Source organism: Ostrinia furnacalis, unplaced genomic scaffold, assembly GCF_004193835.3.
Source record: "Ostrinia furnacalis isolate ACB-3 unplaced genomic scaffold, ASM419383v2 OfSCF1456, whole genome shotgun sequence".
In the NCBI taxonomy this organism is placed as follows: Eukaryota; Metazoa; Arthropoda; class Insecta; order Lepidoptera; family Crambidae; genus Ostrinia; species Ostrinia furnacalis.
The window spans coordinates 367,138-388,124 of NW_021131695.1; the positions used below are offsets into that span (position 1 = coordinate 367,138).

Here is a 20,987-nt window from a genome sequence, read left to right on the forward strand (position 1 = left end):
AGTGTGGCCTACAATAAAGTCGATTACTGTCAGATATCCTATCTTAAATCTGTACCGTCATCTGTTTTATATCTGCCTACTTGATCATATTGGTTCCTCCCCATTATTTCTTAAGTGAAAAGGCGATATCGTAATTCTCAACCTGTAGCGGGGTCTAGCCAGATTAAAATTGACAAACTAAGACAAAAAACATGCAATGCAATGTTTGAGACTAGAGGCGCAGTGTAAAAAATGTCCAAAGAATTAAAAGTTCCCGAAATAAGTTTGAATTAATAGGTAAACTTGAACGAATCATATTGTTAGATAAAAGTTCAAGTAGTTACTATAGTTACAGTTATTTATTTCAAGAATAACAAAACCATTAATCCAAGTATTAAAAAGGTCTACAAAGACACTTCCGTACCCCATGCTTAACTTTACGGTAACAAAAATTACTGAAGCATTTACAGGTTAAAAGCGAGCCAAATCCCTTAAAGCACTTCTTATTGTTTCAGATTAGGCGAGAATTCACGAGTTGGCATCTCATTAATACTAAATGAACGCCCTCATCTTCCAAGTGTCAAACCCACGGCGTAAAGTTATTGCGTTAAAAACATTACACACAGAAATGGGGTTGGGAACTGACTGCTGGGATTGAGTTGGACTCGTCATTATGGGAGCGCACAGTCGCGCGCAAAATGGATATCATGCATAACATCACGCTGGAGCGAGAGAAGTTCTACGCGTCGCAAAATTTCAAGAACCCGTCGAACTCTAATGACGTTGAGGTGAGTACAGTCGTGTTCGTTCGTTCGTTCGTTTCAGCCAAATGACGTCCACTGCTGGACAAAGGACAGTCGTGTACAGTGATTTATTATTGATAGCTTCGCATGAAATTCAGTTTGTAACGGAAAGATCAACTTACATGACACAGATGTCGCTATAATTTGGCCAATTAACTCAATATTGTTTATTTATAATACATAATTAGTTCTATTTCGTACATAAATTATATCAGCGACAAATTCAAGTAATCGTGAGGAATCGACATCACATATTACCTTCATTATTAACGGCAGCCACGAAAACCATCAGTAGTGATTAAAGTAACATATATTTCAAATTACGGTTTATTTATATATGGCACACTTATGGATAGAGTTCAATGACTGTTCCCTTATTCTGTAAAGGTATTGCTGACGCGTTTTCCTTGCGAGTCTTCAACCGCGAAGTAAAGGGAGACTATGCAATCTTAATCTTACGGTGTTAAGTGATATGCAGTCTGGGATGACTAGGTTTTTACGACTTTTAACAGTCTCAACCATGTAGTTTATAGATCAAGATTGAAAAGTGTTATTCCTACCTATACGGAGATAAACTAGATGACAATTTATGCAGTTGTACTAATTGCTATTTTGCAGCAACAAAATTAGTCACACTATTATTATGTACTCAGAATAGTGAAAACATCAAAATATAAGCAACATCGAGAAGTGAATACTTAACAGAAATGAATAAAAACGCGCGGATTTGATTTCCGGGAAAAGGGTACTGATATTGAATTCAGGGTAGTGATTTGGGTTCACCATTATCGTTTTTGTTAACATGTCCCTAAAACTCCTTATTTTTTATAAAAACTGTACAAATACATGTACTTAATAATAAAAGGATAGATAACATGATTTATGTCAGACTTTATTGAGGAACACCATAACCTATATAGAAATATAGGCTTCCATCGTTATTATTTTATGGTAATTTCATACATAAACATTATTTAATCTAGTCAGTTCTACGTAGAAAAAAAGCGATTACCTATAATAAAACCGAACTATATCATCTGAATATTTAAATATACTTTTGCTGGCACGCTGTGTTATTACAACTGAAACTTGGATTATAATATTAAAGGAATGGCATCAGTAAAGGACTTATTTTATTATACCTACGAGAAGTTATGCCTCGCATCACGCACCCTGTATTTACCTACAGTGGCATCAAAGACTGTAATATTATTGTTAGCTTTTATGGCTTTTGTAAATTATACGGTGGAATAAGTCTCATTTTAAATGCAATATAAGCCTCATTCTGGATTTGAAAGCTTTTTATTGCTAATGCGAGTATTACGGCGTAGAAAATTATCCTTTCGCAAGTCTTTTATTATTTTTCTATGACATATTCTTACGAAAATATAATTATAATAATGACTGCTGAATTTAAAAAAAAGTAGCTATGATTAAAGTTCTTTGGTTATAAATTTTTGCATCACCTGACATTTTGTGTTGTTAGTTAGTTATATTTTTCAAAAGTTTTATTGTGAGAATTATCGCAGTTTTCCCAATATGGTCCATTACGATATTATTATTAAGCTGAAACGCGGCCCCGTTACGAGAAAATGTAATGTTCTACTGTAAATTTTATACAGTTTTCCTGTGAATTTTTTACTGTTCCGCTTAAAGGATCACTAAGTAATAGTACCGCTTATGAGATAGAAGAACTTTTTCTTGAACCACCACTTTCAGATATTAGAGACAGAGTAAAAATGTAAAAGCCAGAAAATACTTATTTAATTTGACAGAAACAAGGATGGTTTGAATTTTTGCCAAAATATGAGACAGTTTCAGATTTTTTAAATATTTACGATCTCGTAAAGGTCGCTGAAGCAACTGGATGCGGGTTGTAAAAATCCTTGGGAGTTTCTGAAACGAATAAACGATGTGATGTAAAATTTGGCGAAGACAAAAAATAAATGTTCTTTTTCACAATAAATAATGTGAAAACTAACTTTTTTTTTACAATAAACTGCGGTATTAACTATAAGACCGAGTAGAACTTCAGTAGAGTAAAGTAAAAATAAACATCACTGAATAATATTTAACACCATTGTTTGTGGGTCAAGTTGCAGAGTAAGCAATTCCTACAAAATGGTCTGACCTTTCATACTCGGCTATCAGCAAAGGTCGTGTCAATGCCCTTATTTGTTTTGGACTGTTGGGTCCTGTGATGGATCCAGTACTTAATGGTAATACTTTCGTCGTCTCATGAGTTATGTGCACGTGACGGGAATCGAATTCCGTTTGATGACATGTTTTTCTTTTAGGTTATTGATGTAAGCACATATTGTTTGTTTTGTTGTTTTGTGCCCTAAAATAGCTTGGCTGTACCAGAAAAAGAAATACATTTGTATCATCAAGACAGATGTTGAACAAATTGACAACAATAACGACACTTGTTTTCAAAGATTACTTGAAACTTACTATTTTTATTCTTGGATTAGATAAGTTACATTGAGTAAGTTGTACACGCTTGTAATTGTACATGCGAACAGCTAGGGACTGGTATTCGCTGCTTGCTGCTGTATTTCCCGAACACTTTAATCCGGGCCTTTCAAAACGAGAGTTAACACCTTTGCTGCGGCAGTAACTTTCTAATACTTTCCATTCCTTCCGTACAAGGTCAGTAAACCTGGTATTAAAACTTACATTGTGGCGGCACAAGGCTTAAAGACCTTGTAATATTTAAGATATATTAATTTTATTTTTGGCTTCATGTTAATAGATATTGACATACACCTGAAGGCGTTCGTGAATAACTTGTTTAGTATAAAAATTATAGCTATATTCAAAATACAAGGCTTATGCACCCTGTGCCGCACTGAATTAGGGAAGTCTGGTGGGTATTCTAGGGATGTGAAATACAAATATCGATAGTTTAAATTAAGTTTTAATAAAAATTTAAAAAAGTAACAAACAAAGATGTTTTAATAATTTAGTCTAAATATTTTACAAATAAGACATACGTGCATAAATACTTAAATAAGCTATATTTAAAGAAAACATATTATTTAATAACATTTAGTTACAACTTCAAATGTTTGTCACGAAAAACATTATTTAAATTAGCAATAAATCGTGTAGCAAATTAAATTATAATCAATTTGCAGTTTTGATTTTGTTTGTTTCTCTTGACGCCATGTCGACATGTGCGTTTCTTACGAATGCGAGGCAACACTGGCTGCACGAAGCTAGCGTGGGGTGCGGTACCAGGTGCGCAGGGTACAAGGTGCTTCGACCTGGTTTCGCATTGTGAAGACATTTTATTACTTCCGTGCGGTACCAGGTCTAAAAACCTGGTATTAAGGTAGGTACATCATTGGATTCTATTTTAAGAATACATCATAGATATATATTCATCACTTTCCTACACCGGACCCAATTGAAGTTATGCCTTTCGCACGACAAGGAAGACTATAATTTTCTTAGCCGCACGGTAAGCGAGACGTACACAAGGTCTATAGACCTGGTTTCGCACTCAACGTGTTAATAGGCACTTTCAGGGCAGATTGTAAACCATCCTAGACTGCATTTTACTTAAAACCAAGCGAGATTGCGGTTAAATACCTGCCTTGTTATGTATAAAATAAACCACACTTAATAATAAGTGTCGCAGCAACGCAAAACGGAATCAGCTCAGTAATTGGTTTACTTAAAAAAGCAAACCACCGATTTTCAGCTATAGCCCATAGATACATAAAAACAAGTTTTTCAAAGGTAGGCAAGCTTTCAAGAAGAGATCGTATCTTCACCTTAAAGGCCGGCAACGCACCTGTAACGCCCCTGGGACTGCGGGTGTCTATGGGCGACGGTAATCACTTACCATCAGGTGATCCTTATGCTCGTTTGCCTCCTGTCACATATAAAAAAAAAGGTTAAGTCAACTGACCTTTAAAAAGAGGATAATCGCAAGATCGTCGCTAACGACGTACTAATGACTAAAAGTGCCCTCAGCGTAAGCTGCAATAGCTTACATAATAAGCTGTTACCGGCCTTGTTATGCCACAGATTGCCTGTGGGACCCTAAAGGTTTGTTAAGCAACTTCTGTCATGTAGTATCCGACCTGGATAATTAACTTTGTTATGAAACTAGCTACCAAGCTGAATTGTACCATTCCAACTTGTTAAGTTTCGCAATTCGCAATTTTTAGTTTTGTGTGCTTTGCAATTACGTTTACCCCAATAAATGAAAAGGACTCTACATCCGTATTCATTTTTTATGCATAACAAGGCAGGTATTTGACTGCAATCGCACCTGGCATTAAATGAGATGCAGTCTAGGATGGTACATAAATCTACATCTTATTTATTACATTAACTTACTCTCTTTTAGGCCCGATTCGACCAAACTTTTATCCGAGAATAGCTCATGGTATACTTGCACATTGACAGTTTTAGGTTGAGTTGCACTACCTAACTTTAACGGAAACTATGACGATAACCGGTGCTTTTTGTATGTAGTTTGACAGATTTTTGACGTTTGTCAAAGTTAAAGTAAGATGGTGCAACCCAGCCTTAGTATGGGAAATATGTCAAAATGTCGAATAACTGACGATTTATTCTGAGATTAATATTTACTCTTGTTTGGTCGAATCCACCCTTAGTAGTTTGGATAAAAAACTATGAAGCATTTCAAATGTAAAAATATAGATGACTAGGGAGCTATAAAACAGGTTTATATCTGTAAAAATATTCCACAATCTGACCCATGAGATTACCCCGTACGAAAACACGAACTTTTTGCCTCTTCTCAAAATAGAAACATCCCAATAAAGTTGTTAAGAACCCTACACATTATTGGGATGTGGGTTGTGCAATAAAATTGACAAGTCCTAACGTAATGACGTCACGAAATCCAAAGTAAATTGACTAGAATTTGTTAGAGTCCATCAGTGTCGCGAAAATAAACTCCGGTGAAGTTTGTAAGATGTAAATGGAATATTACGCAGTTAGTTGTTTTTCAGAAGACAGGTGTTTTGTACGACGTAAATGAATTACCTACTTGCTTTTAGGATTCACATGTTTATCTCTTGTTGAGGAGTTAACCTGAGTAAGTGATATTAATATGACCAGTTCAATCATAACTCATGTGATCATAGTGACTTACTTAAACGACGATAGGTCCTCAATTCGTTGAATTGTAAAAATTGTAATATAATATTTTTTGTAAGCATTTACTCCCATATGATAAAAACTTACACCTAGAATGAATACTAGATTAAAATGACATTTCCATACTAAATGAAAATTTAAGCCAGAGTTCAGTTTCAGACTGTCTCTCTCAACAGTTTATTACACTACAGATAAAAGAAAAATTCAAGTCTCATTTCCACGAGGAAATTGATACGGAGCTGAAAAATGGCTGAAGTGGCAATCGGCAGGCTAACGGCCTAGAGTAGTCGCCCTTAGAAGTGGTGACTGCTAATTGGCTAGACTTTGCTGAAGGGTCACCAAGAGTTCAGACTTGGGGAAGGCTTTATGCATAGTAATGTTGGCGTATAAAATTGATGAAAATTTTCTCTCGTATATTTAATCAGTCTATTGGGATACGATCTCTTCACAATTCACTTGCCTACATAATTTTCTCTGCTACATGTGAGAAACTGACATTTTTTGTAGGTCTATATTTTTTGAGGTTCATAATAAGACTTCTGAATTTTGGAGTTAATTGAAGTTCCTTATTCTGCTACAGACTAATTACCTTTGTACTGTGGTAAACCAAACCCAATGTATAATTTTAAATCGACCAATTTGTTCTAGCATATAAAGTGTATTCTAGAACAATTTGGTCGATTATGATTCAGAAACTAGAAACTTTCAATAGTAGCATAAAGAAATGTATAGAATTTATTGATTGCAAGTCGATTCTAAAGTTCAATACCCGAAGCTCGCATTTGTACCTCCGCCTGCAATCTATTGAAGTAGTTGTTTTATTCTGTTTGGTGTTGGGATTTATTTGCAAACGACTGCTTGATTTCCCAGATCAAAGCCTACCTAACCTATTAGAGTCTACTGAATGCGTCAGTTTACTCGTACAAAGGTGTCGTTGAGTTTGCTAAAGATAAATTCCTTTTGACCTTTGAATTCCTGCCAAAATTACGGGTTGATTAAGGATTTGAACCGGGAATATACCCATTAGATACTGTTTATCAGGAAATGTTGGGAAAGGTCCCTTTTACGTACAAGCATTTGGTAGTAAAATCGCGCCTATTACAACTAGGTACCTATATAGATGCTAGACGTGCCACAGGTCTGAACATGAATTATTTCATACGACTGGAAGAATGGTTGTTATAGACCCATATTAAAAAGAGGGCTGCCAAATGACCTTTAGTGTCAGAGAATGTTTAAATGAGAAAGAAAAGATAAATTATTTGTCTTTCATTTTTATAAGCTCGAGAAACCTTAAGACTAATTTACAAAGGGGCGGCATAAACCCAGTGTTTATTATCACAGCAGTTAGAAATAAGCACCTAATCTGCTAACAACACAATTTTCTTACAAATAATTTTTTTTTGTATTACAAATAACATCTCAGCAGTCTTTTGAGATTTTTTGTTTGTTTTTTAAGGTGAAAGTTTGGTTCTAATTTGAATTTTGCTGCAAACTAATTTGAGGGAATGTATGTACGAGTAAATTATTTAAAATTGGTCACTAAGTTCCTTTTAAGTGGACTTTAGGTACCTACTCGTTATTAGTAGTTAAGGTAAGAAAACTTTATAGCAAACATAATAAGAACTCCCCCAATAAAGTTTCTCTTAACTTTTAAAGACCAGGTTTTAGGTTTTAATTTATAGAACACGAATAAGAAGAGCTCAAGTATTTGTATGGATTTAGTGGCGGCTTCATTGAATGGTAGACATTAAATACTCCGTGATAATAATTAAAGTTACAATGTAATTTATAACAGTGGTCTCAATCAATAAGGTTCTTCCCTATGAAGTGTGCATTCATCACCTAATAATCTTACATTATACTCGTAATCTCATTTTAAACATTTCTACGAAAGAAAAAAAGGTAGGTACATACATTACTCGCTTATCGGATTACTAAACTAGAATTTAGACTATAGAAACACAGATAAAGGCTAGAGCTATTTTATGTATTGAATGTTTAAGGCGAGAGTGATAGCAGAGTAAATACAAATGAGTAGGTCATCTTCATAGAAACGTACCGAGCGCGGTTTGTACAATTCGGCGCAACACTAATCACTAATCACTTCAGCGCTAATCCACGCTAAATTTTGTCAATGAGTGCGTGCGCGCCGCATACGTATTGGCGCTCTCACATACAAACCGCGCTCGGTGCGTTTCTATGAAGATCACCTACTTATTTGTATTTACTCTGGTGATAGGCATTTATGTACAGTCAGCGTCAAATAGTTCTTGACACCAAAAGTGGTCAAAAAATTGTGTACACAAACATATTCCAATATTATAACAACGACGTGTTGCGAACTTTTTGGCTACTTTCCGTGTCACGAACTATTTGACGTTGCCTGTAGCACCCTAGACTGCATCTCACTTAACATTAGTGTGCTTACCATGAGTTTACGTTAGGTGTGTTCGCTAGCGAGTACTACGTCTAAAAAATTCTATGAAGATTCTATTTATTGAAAGTAGCCGCCCAGAGGCGCTGCACAATATGTCATACATTTAAATGTCATTTTACGCAGTCGCTAGCGAGCACACGTAACGTAAACTCATGGTAAGCACACAGGTGCGAATGAAAAACAGAAATTACGAAAAGTGCACCTACTTTTGTTACTTTTATTGTGTCATAAAGGTTATTTTGTGACCTAGTGTAATTAATTTCGGCAGTGGCAGTAACATTTAACTTAATTGCGACGTAAAGGGAATAGTAACAATCCCAAGCTATTAACGTCTAGTTTATTTCATCTCACACATAAATCAAAGTTATTTAACCATGTTTTATTTATAGGCTCAATTGCTGTACTTACTTCTATAATTTATAACGTGATTGTTTTGCAGAAGTAGAAGTAATTGATGTTATCAACAAACAAAATACTTTTCTCAGGACAGATATTTCATAGCATGTAGTAATAGGCCTGCTTATTAAATCATATTCTTTCCGTTTATTACGTCTATTTTTAATTATAGTGTCACTAATAATTGCTTATTGTTCCTAACAACGACTAGGAAGGGTTTACCTAACAGTTCACGAAACCAACACATTAGTAAAACAATGTTAGTCACTAATAAGTATTATGTTTTGTATAAAAGCTGGAATATTTACCTAGTATAGTACGTACATGGAAAATTAACACGTATACAAATATTATACCTAATTGTGATAACAGATATCGTTGAATTCATTTTGTACACGTGCTACGATGTTTACGCTACGAGTTTGCTACGAAGAAATAAATACACAATTTCAATTTTCCATGTTAACTGACATGCTTTTAGAGCTTTTCTGTGTCAACAAATATTTTATGAAATGAAGGAAATTCCAAGTAGGTATAACAATTTCCTTAGGTTTAATTCAGAAGTTACATTCTCTTACCCTCCACAAAAAGACAAACATTTCTGAATCTGTTAGTGCTTTATGTTTTGTTATCTATTTAGTAACAATATTAAAACTCATCAAATCCTATATTTATAGTTATTAAATTTTTAGCGTTTAGAGTCGCATCTCAAACTTCCCGCCTTAGGCAGTTCGATTTTTTCAAGTTATTTATAATTTCCTATATTTATTTTTGAAAGTAGGCTTTAAGAATCACTTTTACACGTCCCAGTATTAACCCTACCACTGCTTCGGGAAAATAAATGGGCCAGTGCTGAGGAAAAAGCACCGCAAGAAACTCAGTCAGTATTGTCAGCCTCCTTTTCAAGGGTTTACAGTCTTTAAATTATACAAATGTTATAAATATTGATGCGATATTTATCGTGTTTCCTCTCCAGGTGGTGTACACATGGAAGATGGACTTCAACCGCAGTCTCCTCAGCGCTGCCACGCTTCTCGTGCCAAAGAGTCCCACTTCTGCGCCCGCGTCGATGACCATGCCGCTTTGGGCGCACAACTCCTGGGTGTGCCTTTTTGCTGCCATGTTGGCTGTTGCTATTGGCGGGAACGCGATCGTCATTTGGATTGTCACAGGTGTGTATACCTCCTTGTCAGGCGATTGAAGGACATAGGCACTTTTGTCACAAAAAGAAAAGACCTTTTTGCCCGTAACTTAGCGTTTCTTCTAAAGATAACTAAGTGTATTTTTTAGTCGTTAGGTGAGACAGGAGTTAAGAGTGTTGCTTAAACTTTCAGTAGTGGCGAGTATGCAGAATCTTGTTCTGGCTCACTTAACAATATGTCCTCACAACTTCAGCTTTTCTTTAGGATACCATAGCTTTGATACTTTTCTTTATAAAATACAAAACCCCGGTTTTTAGCTTTAGCGTGCTTATTTTCTACGTAAGACCGTAACGTGAACTACATATTAATATTATGTTTAGTATCCTAATAAATCTCATATAACTTATTCACACTCAAGCTTAAAATCTCAATTCAGAAATAGAGGGAAAAGAACAAAAATTGTTTATCGTAATCAGTAGGCAACTAAGTCCTTAATAGTCAGTTTACCACGCTTTTTCTCTTGATCCATAATTTATCTGAAATAAAAGTTACGGGATTTATTCAGCGTTATAAAACAGGTACTGGGTCGGCCATGAATTAAATAAAATGAATTACTAACGTATCGGATGAGGACCAGACTGGATTAACCCTGACTGAACCGCCACTCTTACTTCAATTATTTAGTGGGTTTTTGCGTCAATCCAAATCGATTTCTTTATCCAAACACGAAACGAAAGGGTATAGTTGGTATTAAACGAAAGATCGTAACAACGTTTGTCACTGTCCTATAGGCTCATGATCTAGAAATCAAACCTAGGATCAAGAACGTATTCTTTTTATGTCACCGCACGTGCTCACTCACAATGTATCTCCAAATAAAAATAACTCATTCCTCGAAAACTAGGCCACAGCAATCAAATTATCGACCCTGCAGTGCTAGGTTGGTGTGTTATTATGTCAGTCACATGATTTATTTACCTTTATTCCCAGTATTTCGTTAAAGGAAATGCCATCGGAATATTAACTACTCGTGCTACAGTTACAGTGACTTTTATAGTCTATATTGGTTGAGTAATTCATAAATTATACCGAAAATTGGAACCAGAGAATGGATTAGCAGACTAAAATGGATACGCATTTTTTTGAAAAAATACCTAGGTATTAGGGTGGTCCTTATTTTTCGACTTTTGAATTATCCCCGGGGCACTTTCTCATTCGATTATATACCTCTAAATATGAAATTAGCTTTTTTTGTTTTTTTTTTTGGTTAAGATTTAGAGGTCGCTACCAGCTGTCAAAATATTTACAAAAGCTTTGAAGATCTTAAATCATGGTTTCATAAATGTTTTATTTAAGTGTTTATATCACATTTTACGTGCAAATAAACATCGCATAGATAGAATAGACAATCGCTTCTTGTCCCCTTCTCCCCTCAACCCCTATTCTATACCGAGTTACCGACCATGGTACCGACGCGTCGAGATACTAACAAGTAAACTCTTATATCTTAAAAAATAATTGATTCAAATATGTACATTGTACATAATATCTTAGTTCATAGCAACAACAATAATTTTGTAATATTTTAATTTGGCTTTGGCTTTAAAAATAAACGAATCTAACAAATACAGATTTTGTTTTTACTTAAAATTCAAACCTTGGTAGCGACCCCTAAATGTCTTTTAAAAATTAAAAAAAAAATAATGAAAGACTTTCATATGGTATATATTCAAATTACGTGGTGCCCCGCAAAATATAAGAAAAAAATTTTTTTTTCGTAGGAATAAGGACCACCCTACTAGGTATGCTATAAATTATTAAAATGTGACACCAGCGGAATACTAACCGGGATGCTAGATAATTTTGGAAGTTTGGGATGATTTAATACATTCAAAATGTTGTTATAAAAACAATATAATGTTATTGGCAACTAGCGGCCGCCCGCGACTTCATACGCGTGGATCCCGTTTTACCCCCTTCATGTTCTTATCTTACACGGTTAAGATTTTTTCATACAAATGTTTTTTCCCGCTAACTCCCGTTCCCGTGGGAATTTTGCAATATCTTGTTGTAACTAAGCTTTAAGTTTACTAAGGTACCTGCATGCCAAATTTCAAGCGTCTAACTTAAGCAGTTTAGATTTTTCATACAAAAATGTGGGAATTCCTAAGTATCCTATAACCTGCCTAGGAGTATGAAGAATAATTGTACCAAGTTTCGTTAAAATCCGTCGAGTAGTTTTTGTTTCTATAAGGAACATACAGACAGACAGACAGACAGACAAAAATTTTACTGATTGCATTTTTGGCATCAGTATCGATTACTAATCACCTCCTGATAGTTATTTTGAAAATATATTTCATGTACAGAATTGACCTCTCTACAGATTTATTATAAGTATAGATTATAAATTGAAGGATATATTTTCATTTAGAATTAAATATCCATTCATTCATGGAAAAAAATAGCTGATAATAATTTCATAAGTTTAAATAATAATCTTAAATCTAAAATGGAAGTATCATGCATTTTATATCAAACAAAAAGCTTAGCACAAGAAATCATCCGTGCGTCGATTAAACTGCTTAGGTTGTATGGTTTTGGAATATTAAGAGAAAGAGAAAATTCCATTTCTTGACTGCATGTACTAAGTGGGAATAAAAAAGTTAGCTGTAAGTGGTTCCAACAATTTGCATTTAACTTTGTTTTCTAGTTTTATTTTCAGTTTAACTTTTAACCCAATGAAGCATTATAAGAAAATGCAGCAGTACACTTGCAATATTAGAGCTAAAACTATAAAAATATTTTACTTAAGTGAAAATATTTTATCATAATTAATTTGGGTTAAATAGAGAAAATAAAGCAGCATATGCGCAAATTTCCAATGCAGCTCTAAATGTCTAAACTCTATAATGCAGTCTCATACAACTCTATTCATACTAAAATGAATTGTAGGAATTCGTTGCATTTTCTCTCTTCACGCCTGCACCTGAAAACATTTCACCGCGAATGTAGATTCGTATTTGCCGTTTTCTCTTTATGAAGCACTTCTGTCTCAATTTGGAGAGGACTCTTTGGAAAATCATTTTGAATCATATTGTTATTTCGGCTGAATTTAATTAAATGATGTATTTAAGCCCCTCACAACAACAAAAGAGAGGTGTTATTAAATTTTGGATTAGGCCATTAATTGAAGCGAAGTTATTAAATTAAATCTGTAAAATTATTAATTTTATAGAACGTATTCATTTTATAGTACACTAGCGGCCGCCCGCGACTTCGTACGCGTGGATCCTGTTTTACCCCCTTTTCCCGAATTTTCTTTGCTATAAACCTCACGGAGCCCGAGACCTTTCCAACGAATGCAAAACCGTGGAAATCGGTTGGTGCGTTCTGGAGTTATAGCGTCAGGGAGGAAAACCCGACTTATTTTTATATAGTAGATAAATTATTATTACAATTATTAATTAAGAAACGAAATACACACATACATTTCCCTCTATGTGCGTGACGTACTCGTATTTGATGTGGAGGAAATGATTGCCAAAATAAAGGGTAATAATTCACACAACAATATTATTTTCTTACCTACATGTAATTTTCGATTTTGCGGTGAACTGAACTGTGATCATTTTCAATTGACTGGAGATGTTATTGCGCGTTGGCCCTGAAGGTTGCATACCTATGGATAAATGTTATGGTATTTTGTTAATACTTGCACATGAATAAGCAATTTTAATTCGTGTTTATTTGGTCTAAATTGTATTTGTGAGTAACTTAATTTTACTGAATGATATAATTTGATCGATGTAGATACTTATTTCGATTGAAAATTGATCACAATAGTGATTTAATGCCCGTTTTCACCATCAATCCGTAATTTTTAAGTGACCCCTATGAAAACAAAATTCCTGTTATTTGTTACTATAGGGATCACTTAAAAATTAGGGATTGATGGTGAAAACAGGCATAAGTCTAAGAAAAGTTTTTGCTTTAGACTTTAGATATTATTGAGTAGGTATAAACGTCTATTTGGATAATATTATAATTATGTAAGACTTTTCATACTCACCTTTGCTCCCACTGGCATTCGAACTACCGATTGTTACTGCAGCTGGCATGTAGCCGATCCACAAGACCTTTGCAAGCATTTGTTTAGATCAAATGTATTTCAGTTTAGTTCAGTTGTTCAAAATTTTAAACAAGGTCACCTGGGTTCATTATTCGATGTTTTTAAACGAGAAAATTGTTTGCATTGTTGTTTCCCATGAATTCGAAAATAATTCCCTATTACACTAAATTGGCAAAAATAATGATGGATATGCGGAAAGGGTTATTAATCACCGGGGAAGCCGGTTCGTGGCACCAGATAATGAAGCTGAGGATATATTACATAATCAATCAAGTAATATAACAGCTTACATGAATATTAAGGTTATTATGAACATAAACAAGTGGTGAGAAATAAAAAAAACGGCCAAGTGCGAGTCGGGCTCGCACACCGAGGGTTCCGCCGTACAAACGTAGCGGTTTACAATTTATGACGTATTAAATCAAATTACTTACTTGATTCCGTTGCGAGTAGTGGCGAATTTCAAAATATGCGGTATGATTATTTTTTATTTATTTATTTTTCCTATATTTGCATTATAGGTAGGTACCTACCTCAGCGTTTTGAATTTTTGCGTTGATTTAGAATTTCTCACAGTTTAGAGGCAATTAGATTTAAGAAGTGTTTGATATGAATTTCAACTTTAATATCTCTACGCGTTCATGTGAAAAAGGGTAGGTAGTAAGTTTATAATTATTAAAAAAATATTTTATGTCATGTAAGCAAAAATAATATTTTAAATTTTATATAACTTCAAGTTTATCATTTTCGCAATTTTTCCTTTATCTGTACTATATAACGTTGCTTCGTGCCGAATTTCAAGATTCTGAGTTCACAGGAAGTACCTTGTAGGTTTTGATTCCCTAGCGTGTGACGGAAATTCGTCTAAGGTGTCGGTATAAACTGCTGTATCTTTTGATCGCGTTAACTTAGAAGTTTNAATAGATCTAGGTATTTGGTATAAATTTCAATTTGATACCTTTATTCGTTCGTGAGAAATAAGGTAGTAAGTTTCATTTTATTAAAATATTTTTATTATATTATATAACTAAAAAAATGAAATTTTCGCAATTTTTCCTATATTTGCATTATATGACAATGCTTTATGCCAAATTTCAAGATTCTGAGTTTACGGGAAGTATCCTGTAGGTTTTGATTCCTTTGCGAGTGTCGAAAATTTGTTGAAAATATCGACATAATCGGCTGTATCTTTTGATTGGCTTGGCTTAGAAGTTTGATATTTTCACAGCTTAAAGGGACAATAGACCTGAGTATTTCATGTGAATTTCAGCTTGATACGTTCACGCGTTCTTGAGATAAAGGGTCTTGACAGAAGGACGGACGGACAACAAAGTGATCCTATAAGGGTTCCGTTTTTTCCTTATGAGGTACGGAACCCTAAAAACGTGGGGTTAACTCATTACAGCATCAAGGTAATGATTGACAATATTTTGGCATATTTTTTAGTTTTAGTCACCGGCCTGTGGTACAGCATATGTTTGTATTGTCTACACACCAAGCCCGCCGATCAGCCAGGCGGCTTGGTGTCGGTGGCTTTATTTCAAAAGAATCATGTCCACAACTTGTAATTTAGACAACGTGTAGACTTGTAATTTGACTATAGACAACGTGTCAAAAGTCCATGACGTTGGGTCAGCGGGTTCGGTGTGTAAACTGCATTAGGTTATTAATTATATTAATACTATGGAATTAAAAAAATCTGGAAAATTAAATCCTCATAATGACACTCTTGACATCGGAACCTTGACCCCGCAACAGATGCCTCAAATCCGCACTATGATTGACGCCATTAGGAAGAACATCAGTCAATTATCCTCATCGAATCGTGTTACCGTACCTTCGTTACTTTCCTTTTTACAGAATAGATCAGATTAGGACATCCTCGTGTCAGTTTTAATTGAGAAAGAACCGGCATCATTCTAATTTAAAAATGGCTGAGATAGAACAAAAGGTAGGCAATAACTACGAGTACTAATTGATTAAAACTCTGAAATTGCTGAAACTTGTGATTTGTTGAAAATTGTGCCTGAGTAACATTATTAACAATACACACCTATTAATTGATTTTAACTAGACGTAAATTAATCAAAGCAAGTACTCGGCATAATAAAAGTAGCTGTCTATTATCTCTACTTCATACTCGGAATTCAGGACTGTTTACCAGTCAGAACAAAACAACTTCCAATTTGTAACTACTAAAGTACTTTCATTGGAAACTTCAAGGTATTTAATCGAACCGTATAATTGGCTTCCAACTTCGAAAGTCCAGTAGCTGGACTCCTGTTCAGCAATAATTGTTGCGTGCAAAATCTTTGTAATCTCGCTTCAGCAAATTATCCGGCGAAGGTTTTCTGTGTTCTGGAATTTATGTACGATTACTATTAAAGAAATGTTAGTAATAACTTATTATTCCTTACCTAACCAAGGCGTTAATTCGTGCTTTTTATCATATTTCAATTCGTTCTTACTATAACATCGTAGGACCTCGAAACTGATCCAAGGCTATTCTTTTCATATGTTCCGCTATATAGTAAAGTTATAGTGGTAAAATGGTTAACCACTGTGCTTGTCAACGCGCTGCTCTATTACAAATTAAATTAGAGGACCATGCGAACTCTACCAATTTATAGAGTAGTTAGTCCTGACGTTGCAAATTAACTGCATACGATGGTATATTCGGATGGGTATTGGGCATTGCGCCGCGCAATTAGCACTAACTGTCTACCTACATAATTACAACTATTATTCCAATTAACTATGGGGCTAGTTAATTGGAATAATATTGAATATAACACTTCGAGCTTGTACTTGCGGACTAGATATTGGACCAACAGTAAATAAACCGAGATGCACTGAGAATACATCTAAATACCTATTATTATAACCTCCTCCATTTAATAGATTTCGGATCCATCACACTTCATTTGCCTTCTATAGGATCTCGAATAGGGTTTACAGTATGGGAAAAGTAACTAAGTATCTCGGTTATGAAAAGAGTAACTTTTGCCCTCGTCTGTTACAGAAAGATACCTAAATCTTCCTTACTAACCGGTCTATCTGGAAACCTACCTAAAGTAACCGGCCAATCCAGATTGTGATGCAGATGATGCAGATCCAGATGATATCCAGATATCATTGAGGGAGGCCACAGCTCAATGAGGGCTATCGTTTTAGCGCTCACCAGTTAGCGCCACTGTAGAGTAAGGTCCTGTCACTTGCTAGTAGCGAAGACAGTGGCACCAACTGGTGAGCGCTAAAGTGGTAGGAGGACTATCACATTTGCACTCATCAAGATGGCGCCACTGTAGAGTAAGGTCCTGTCAATCGCCAGGGGTGCCAACTGTTAAGTATAAAAACGATAGCCCTCATTCAGCAGTGGACGTCCTGTGGCAATAGATTTGCATAGCATTAGAAAATTGTAGGCACCCGCAGAAAATTATATCATTCATTTCCACGCACGATCGCTTTCACATACGCTAATTTGTCACAAGCGCCGCACGCGCATGAATGCGCGCAAGTTGTCAACATGTTCCGCTGCCTGTTTGTATATTTTATGACTATGAGAGTATTGAAAAAGTAGAAAGCTAAACGGATTAGCAATCAAAAGACGTAGCAATGGAGTAGGGTAAAGAACGTAGAATTGACGGCCGATGGGGCAGCAAGGTTCTGGAGAGGAGGCCACTTACTAGCAAGCGTACTTAGCGTAGGGCGTCCACCCGCAAGGTGAACACAGTCCACCTTCTCTGTAAATCATTGACGGAGGCCTATTTTCAGTAGTGGACCTCTTGTGGCTGAAATTATAATGAGAGCTAATTCTCTCTCCAATAATCTCGTTATTCGGATTTTCATTTCAATACGAAGCCGTAAACACCCGTGGAAAATTATCTCAAACATTTCCACGCACGTTTGATGGAGTCCGCTTCCCTAATTTGCGGCCACAAGCGCCGCGTGCTCATGAACGCGCGCAACTTGTCAACACGTTCAGCTGCCTGTTTGTTCGGGTATGAGAGTAATTGTGTATTCCGCGCGTGGAGACGATCCAGCCGCTATTTGTGGAACTGAGCCGTGATCTAGGTTTATTAACGCGCAATAGAGGCGTAACTCAGAAGACTTAGATATTATTGCTTTAAAATTATTCTTTGAGTCACGATAGCCGGTCAAAGGTGTCAGATTGATCGACTCTACATTCGAAGAACGCGAGTTCAAACGCCGCCGCTCGATTATTGTGGTGAGCCCACCCGAAACAAAAGCATATTTAGCTTAGTACGAGGGCTAACGGAACTATGGGTATTACAAATTAGTATATTAGTAATATTAGTACAAATTATTAATATTCTCTTAAAAAAAGTTGCCATACAATGAAGTGCAAAATATCTTCGATACAATGCAGATTTGATCCAAGAAACAGATAAATAGAGCTGCTTTCGAGGAATTTGAACTAAGATATTGAACGTGCTTGTAGTATTTGCCTATAATAATACTGTTTTGCATCCTAGCTCAGTGACAAAGGCCTGCATTGCAATTATTCAGTGTTTGCATTTGAGTTGGCTTTTGAACTGGCCTATAATAATGCCACATTGCACGATCCTCCCTCCGAGCTATGCCTTTAATTATTAAGGACCCTGTAGTATAATAACCGTGTAACGTCTTTGTTACCAAATTTGCTTAATTAGGTATTCATAACGACAGTAATTACTAGACATTTACCAATTAATAATTGAATTAAGCCGTAAAGTTTAATAATACTGATACACGTGTCATACCAATTTGAGTATATTTTGAGAGCAACAAACGTGTCTATTAACTTTTTAAGTGCATATCTTTACTGGTGGGCGCTTGAAATGATGTGATATTCTAAAAAGTCTGTGACATTTACAATGACCGTTCAGTGACTACGTAAACTTCTATCGAGTCACACTGGTCTTTTGAATGCGCTTATAAGTATTAAGACTACTAACTCCATTTGTGTTCGGTATATCCCACGGGTTTGTTAGCTCAGCCGATGACCGCAGCTGATTGCAACAAATGTCACGAGAGATTGCTTATATTGCATGATGTTTGATTCGATAAACAAACAAGTGCGAGTCGGGCTCGCGCACAAAGGGTTCCGTAGCAGCAACAGTTAAATCAACCTATCTCAAAAACTATAAGAGATACTTTGATCAAACCAAAAATCGTTGAAAGAGTTAATTAGCATGCATCACCTCTATTTTTTTTAGAATTTTATACCCCGTAGTTATAAAAATAGAGGGGGGGGGACATACTTTTTACGACTTTGAGAGCTGATATCTCAAAAACCGTTCACTTTAAGAAAAATGTTTTTTAGAAAACTTTATATCATTTTAAAAGACCTTTCCATTGATACCCCACACGGGTATGTACATCGAAAAAAAAATTTTCATCCCTCAGTTACATGTATGGGGGGCCCCACCCCCAATTCTTTTTTTTACTATTTAGTGTCATAATTTTGTAGCGGTTCATACAACACATATTCCCATCAAATTTCATCACTGTAGTACTTATAGTTTCCGAGTAAATCGGCTGTGACAGACGGACAGACGGACAGACGGACAGACGGACAGACGGACAGACGGACAGACGGACAGACGGACAGACGGACAGACGGACAGACGGACAGACGGACAGACGGACAGACGGACAGACGGACAGACGGACAGACGGACAGACGGACAGACGGACAGACGGACAGACGGACAGACGGACAGACGGACAGACGGACAGACGGACAGACGGACAGACGGACAGACGGACAGACGGACAGACGGACAGACGGACAGACGGACAGACGGACAGACGGACAGACGGACAGACGGACAGACGGACAGACGGACAGACGGACAGACGGACAGACGGACAGACGGACAGACGGACAGACGGACAGACGGACAGACGGACAGACGGACAGACGGACAGACGGACAGACGGACAGACGGACAGACGGACAGACGGACAGACGGACAGACGGACAGACGGACAGACGGACAGACGGACAGACGGACAGACGGACAGACGGACAGACGGACAGACGGACAGACGGACAGACGGACAGACGGACAGACGGACAGACGGACAGACGGACAGACGGACAGACGGACAGACGGACAGACGGACAGACGGACAGACGGACAGACGGACAGACGGACAGACGGACAGACGGACAGACGGACAGACGGACAGACGGACAGACGGACAGACGGACAGACGGACAGACGGACAGACGGACAGACGGACAGACGGACAGACGGACAGACGGACAGACGGACAGACGGACAGACGGACAGACGGACAGACGGACAGACGGACAGACGGACAGACGGACAGACGGACAGACGGACAGACGGACAGACGGACAGACGGACAGACGGACAGACGGACAGACGGACAGACGGACATGACGAAACTATAAGGGTTCCGTTTTTGCCATTTTGGCTACGGAACCCTAAAAATCACTGAAGTGTAAATAAAACGAAACACTTCACAAAAAAAAAACAACCGTTCGCGGCAGGGTATTTACCCGTCGCGACGGATTGAATACAAATTTCGGGGAACAGTATATAAAGTTCGCTTTTGTCGCGTAAAACCGCGGACCAGGGGAATAATTTTCAGCAGCTCATTGAGTGACAAATTCGATAATCATTTCGTTCATTAACACTTTTCAGGTAGACTGCCATTCAAAAGGACTTCCAGAAATACACTGGGAGTTAATAATTTTAACTGAAATTGATAAAACTTTAGATTCTATTTTTATTCTTTCTTTTAAGCCACGATAAATGGGTTTGAACACGAATAATTAATCGTATTTTAATTAAAAACTACGACTTACAGTTTTGACATTCTCTGAGAATAGGTATTGTTTTAACTTTAATGAAACTTCGAATTTAATCAAGAAGAAATCACATTGTTTGTAGGTACCTACAAAACGTATCATAAAT

The 20,987-nt window shown here is 36.5% G+C and overlaps 1 protein-coding gene across 1 annotated transcript in view; it reads left to right on the forward strand.

The window, feature by feature from the left end:
* The first annotated feature begins 527 nt into the window (after nt 1–527).
* LOC114352842 (tachykinin-like peptides receptor 86C) overlaps nt 528–20,987 on the forward strand; it is a 49,822-nt gene continuing 29,362 nt past the window's right edge. The window contains exons 1-2 of the mRNA XM_028304582.1: nt 528–767; nt 9,737–9,932. Coding sequence (XP_028160383.1) covers nt 678–767; nt 9,737–9,932 — 286 coding nt within the window. The 5' untranslated portion in view covers nt 528–677. The remainder of the gene's footprint in view (nt 768–9,736; nt 9,933–20,987) is intronic.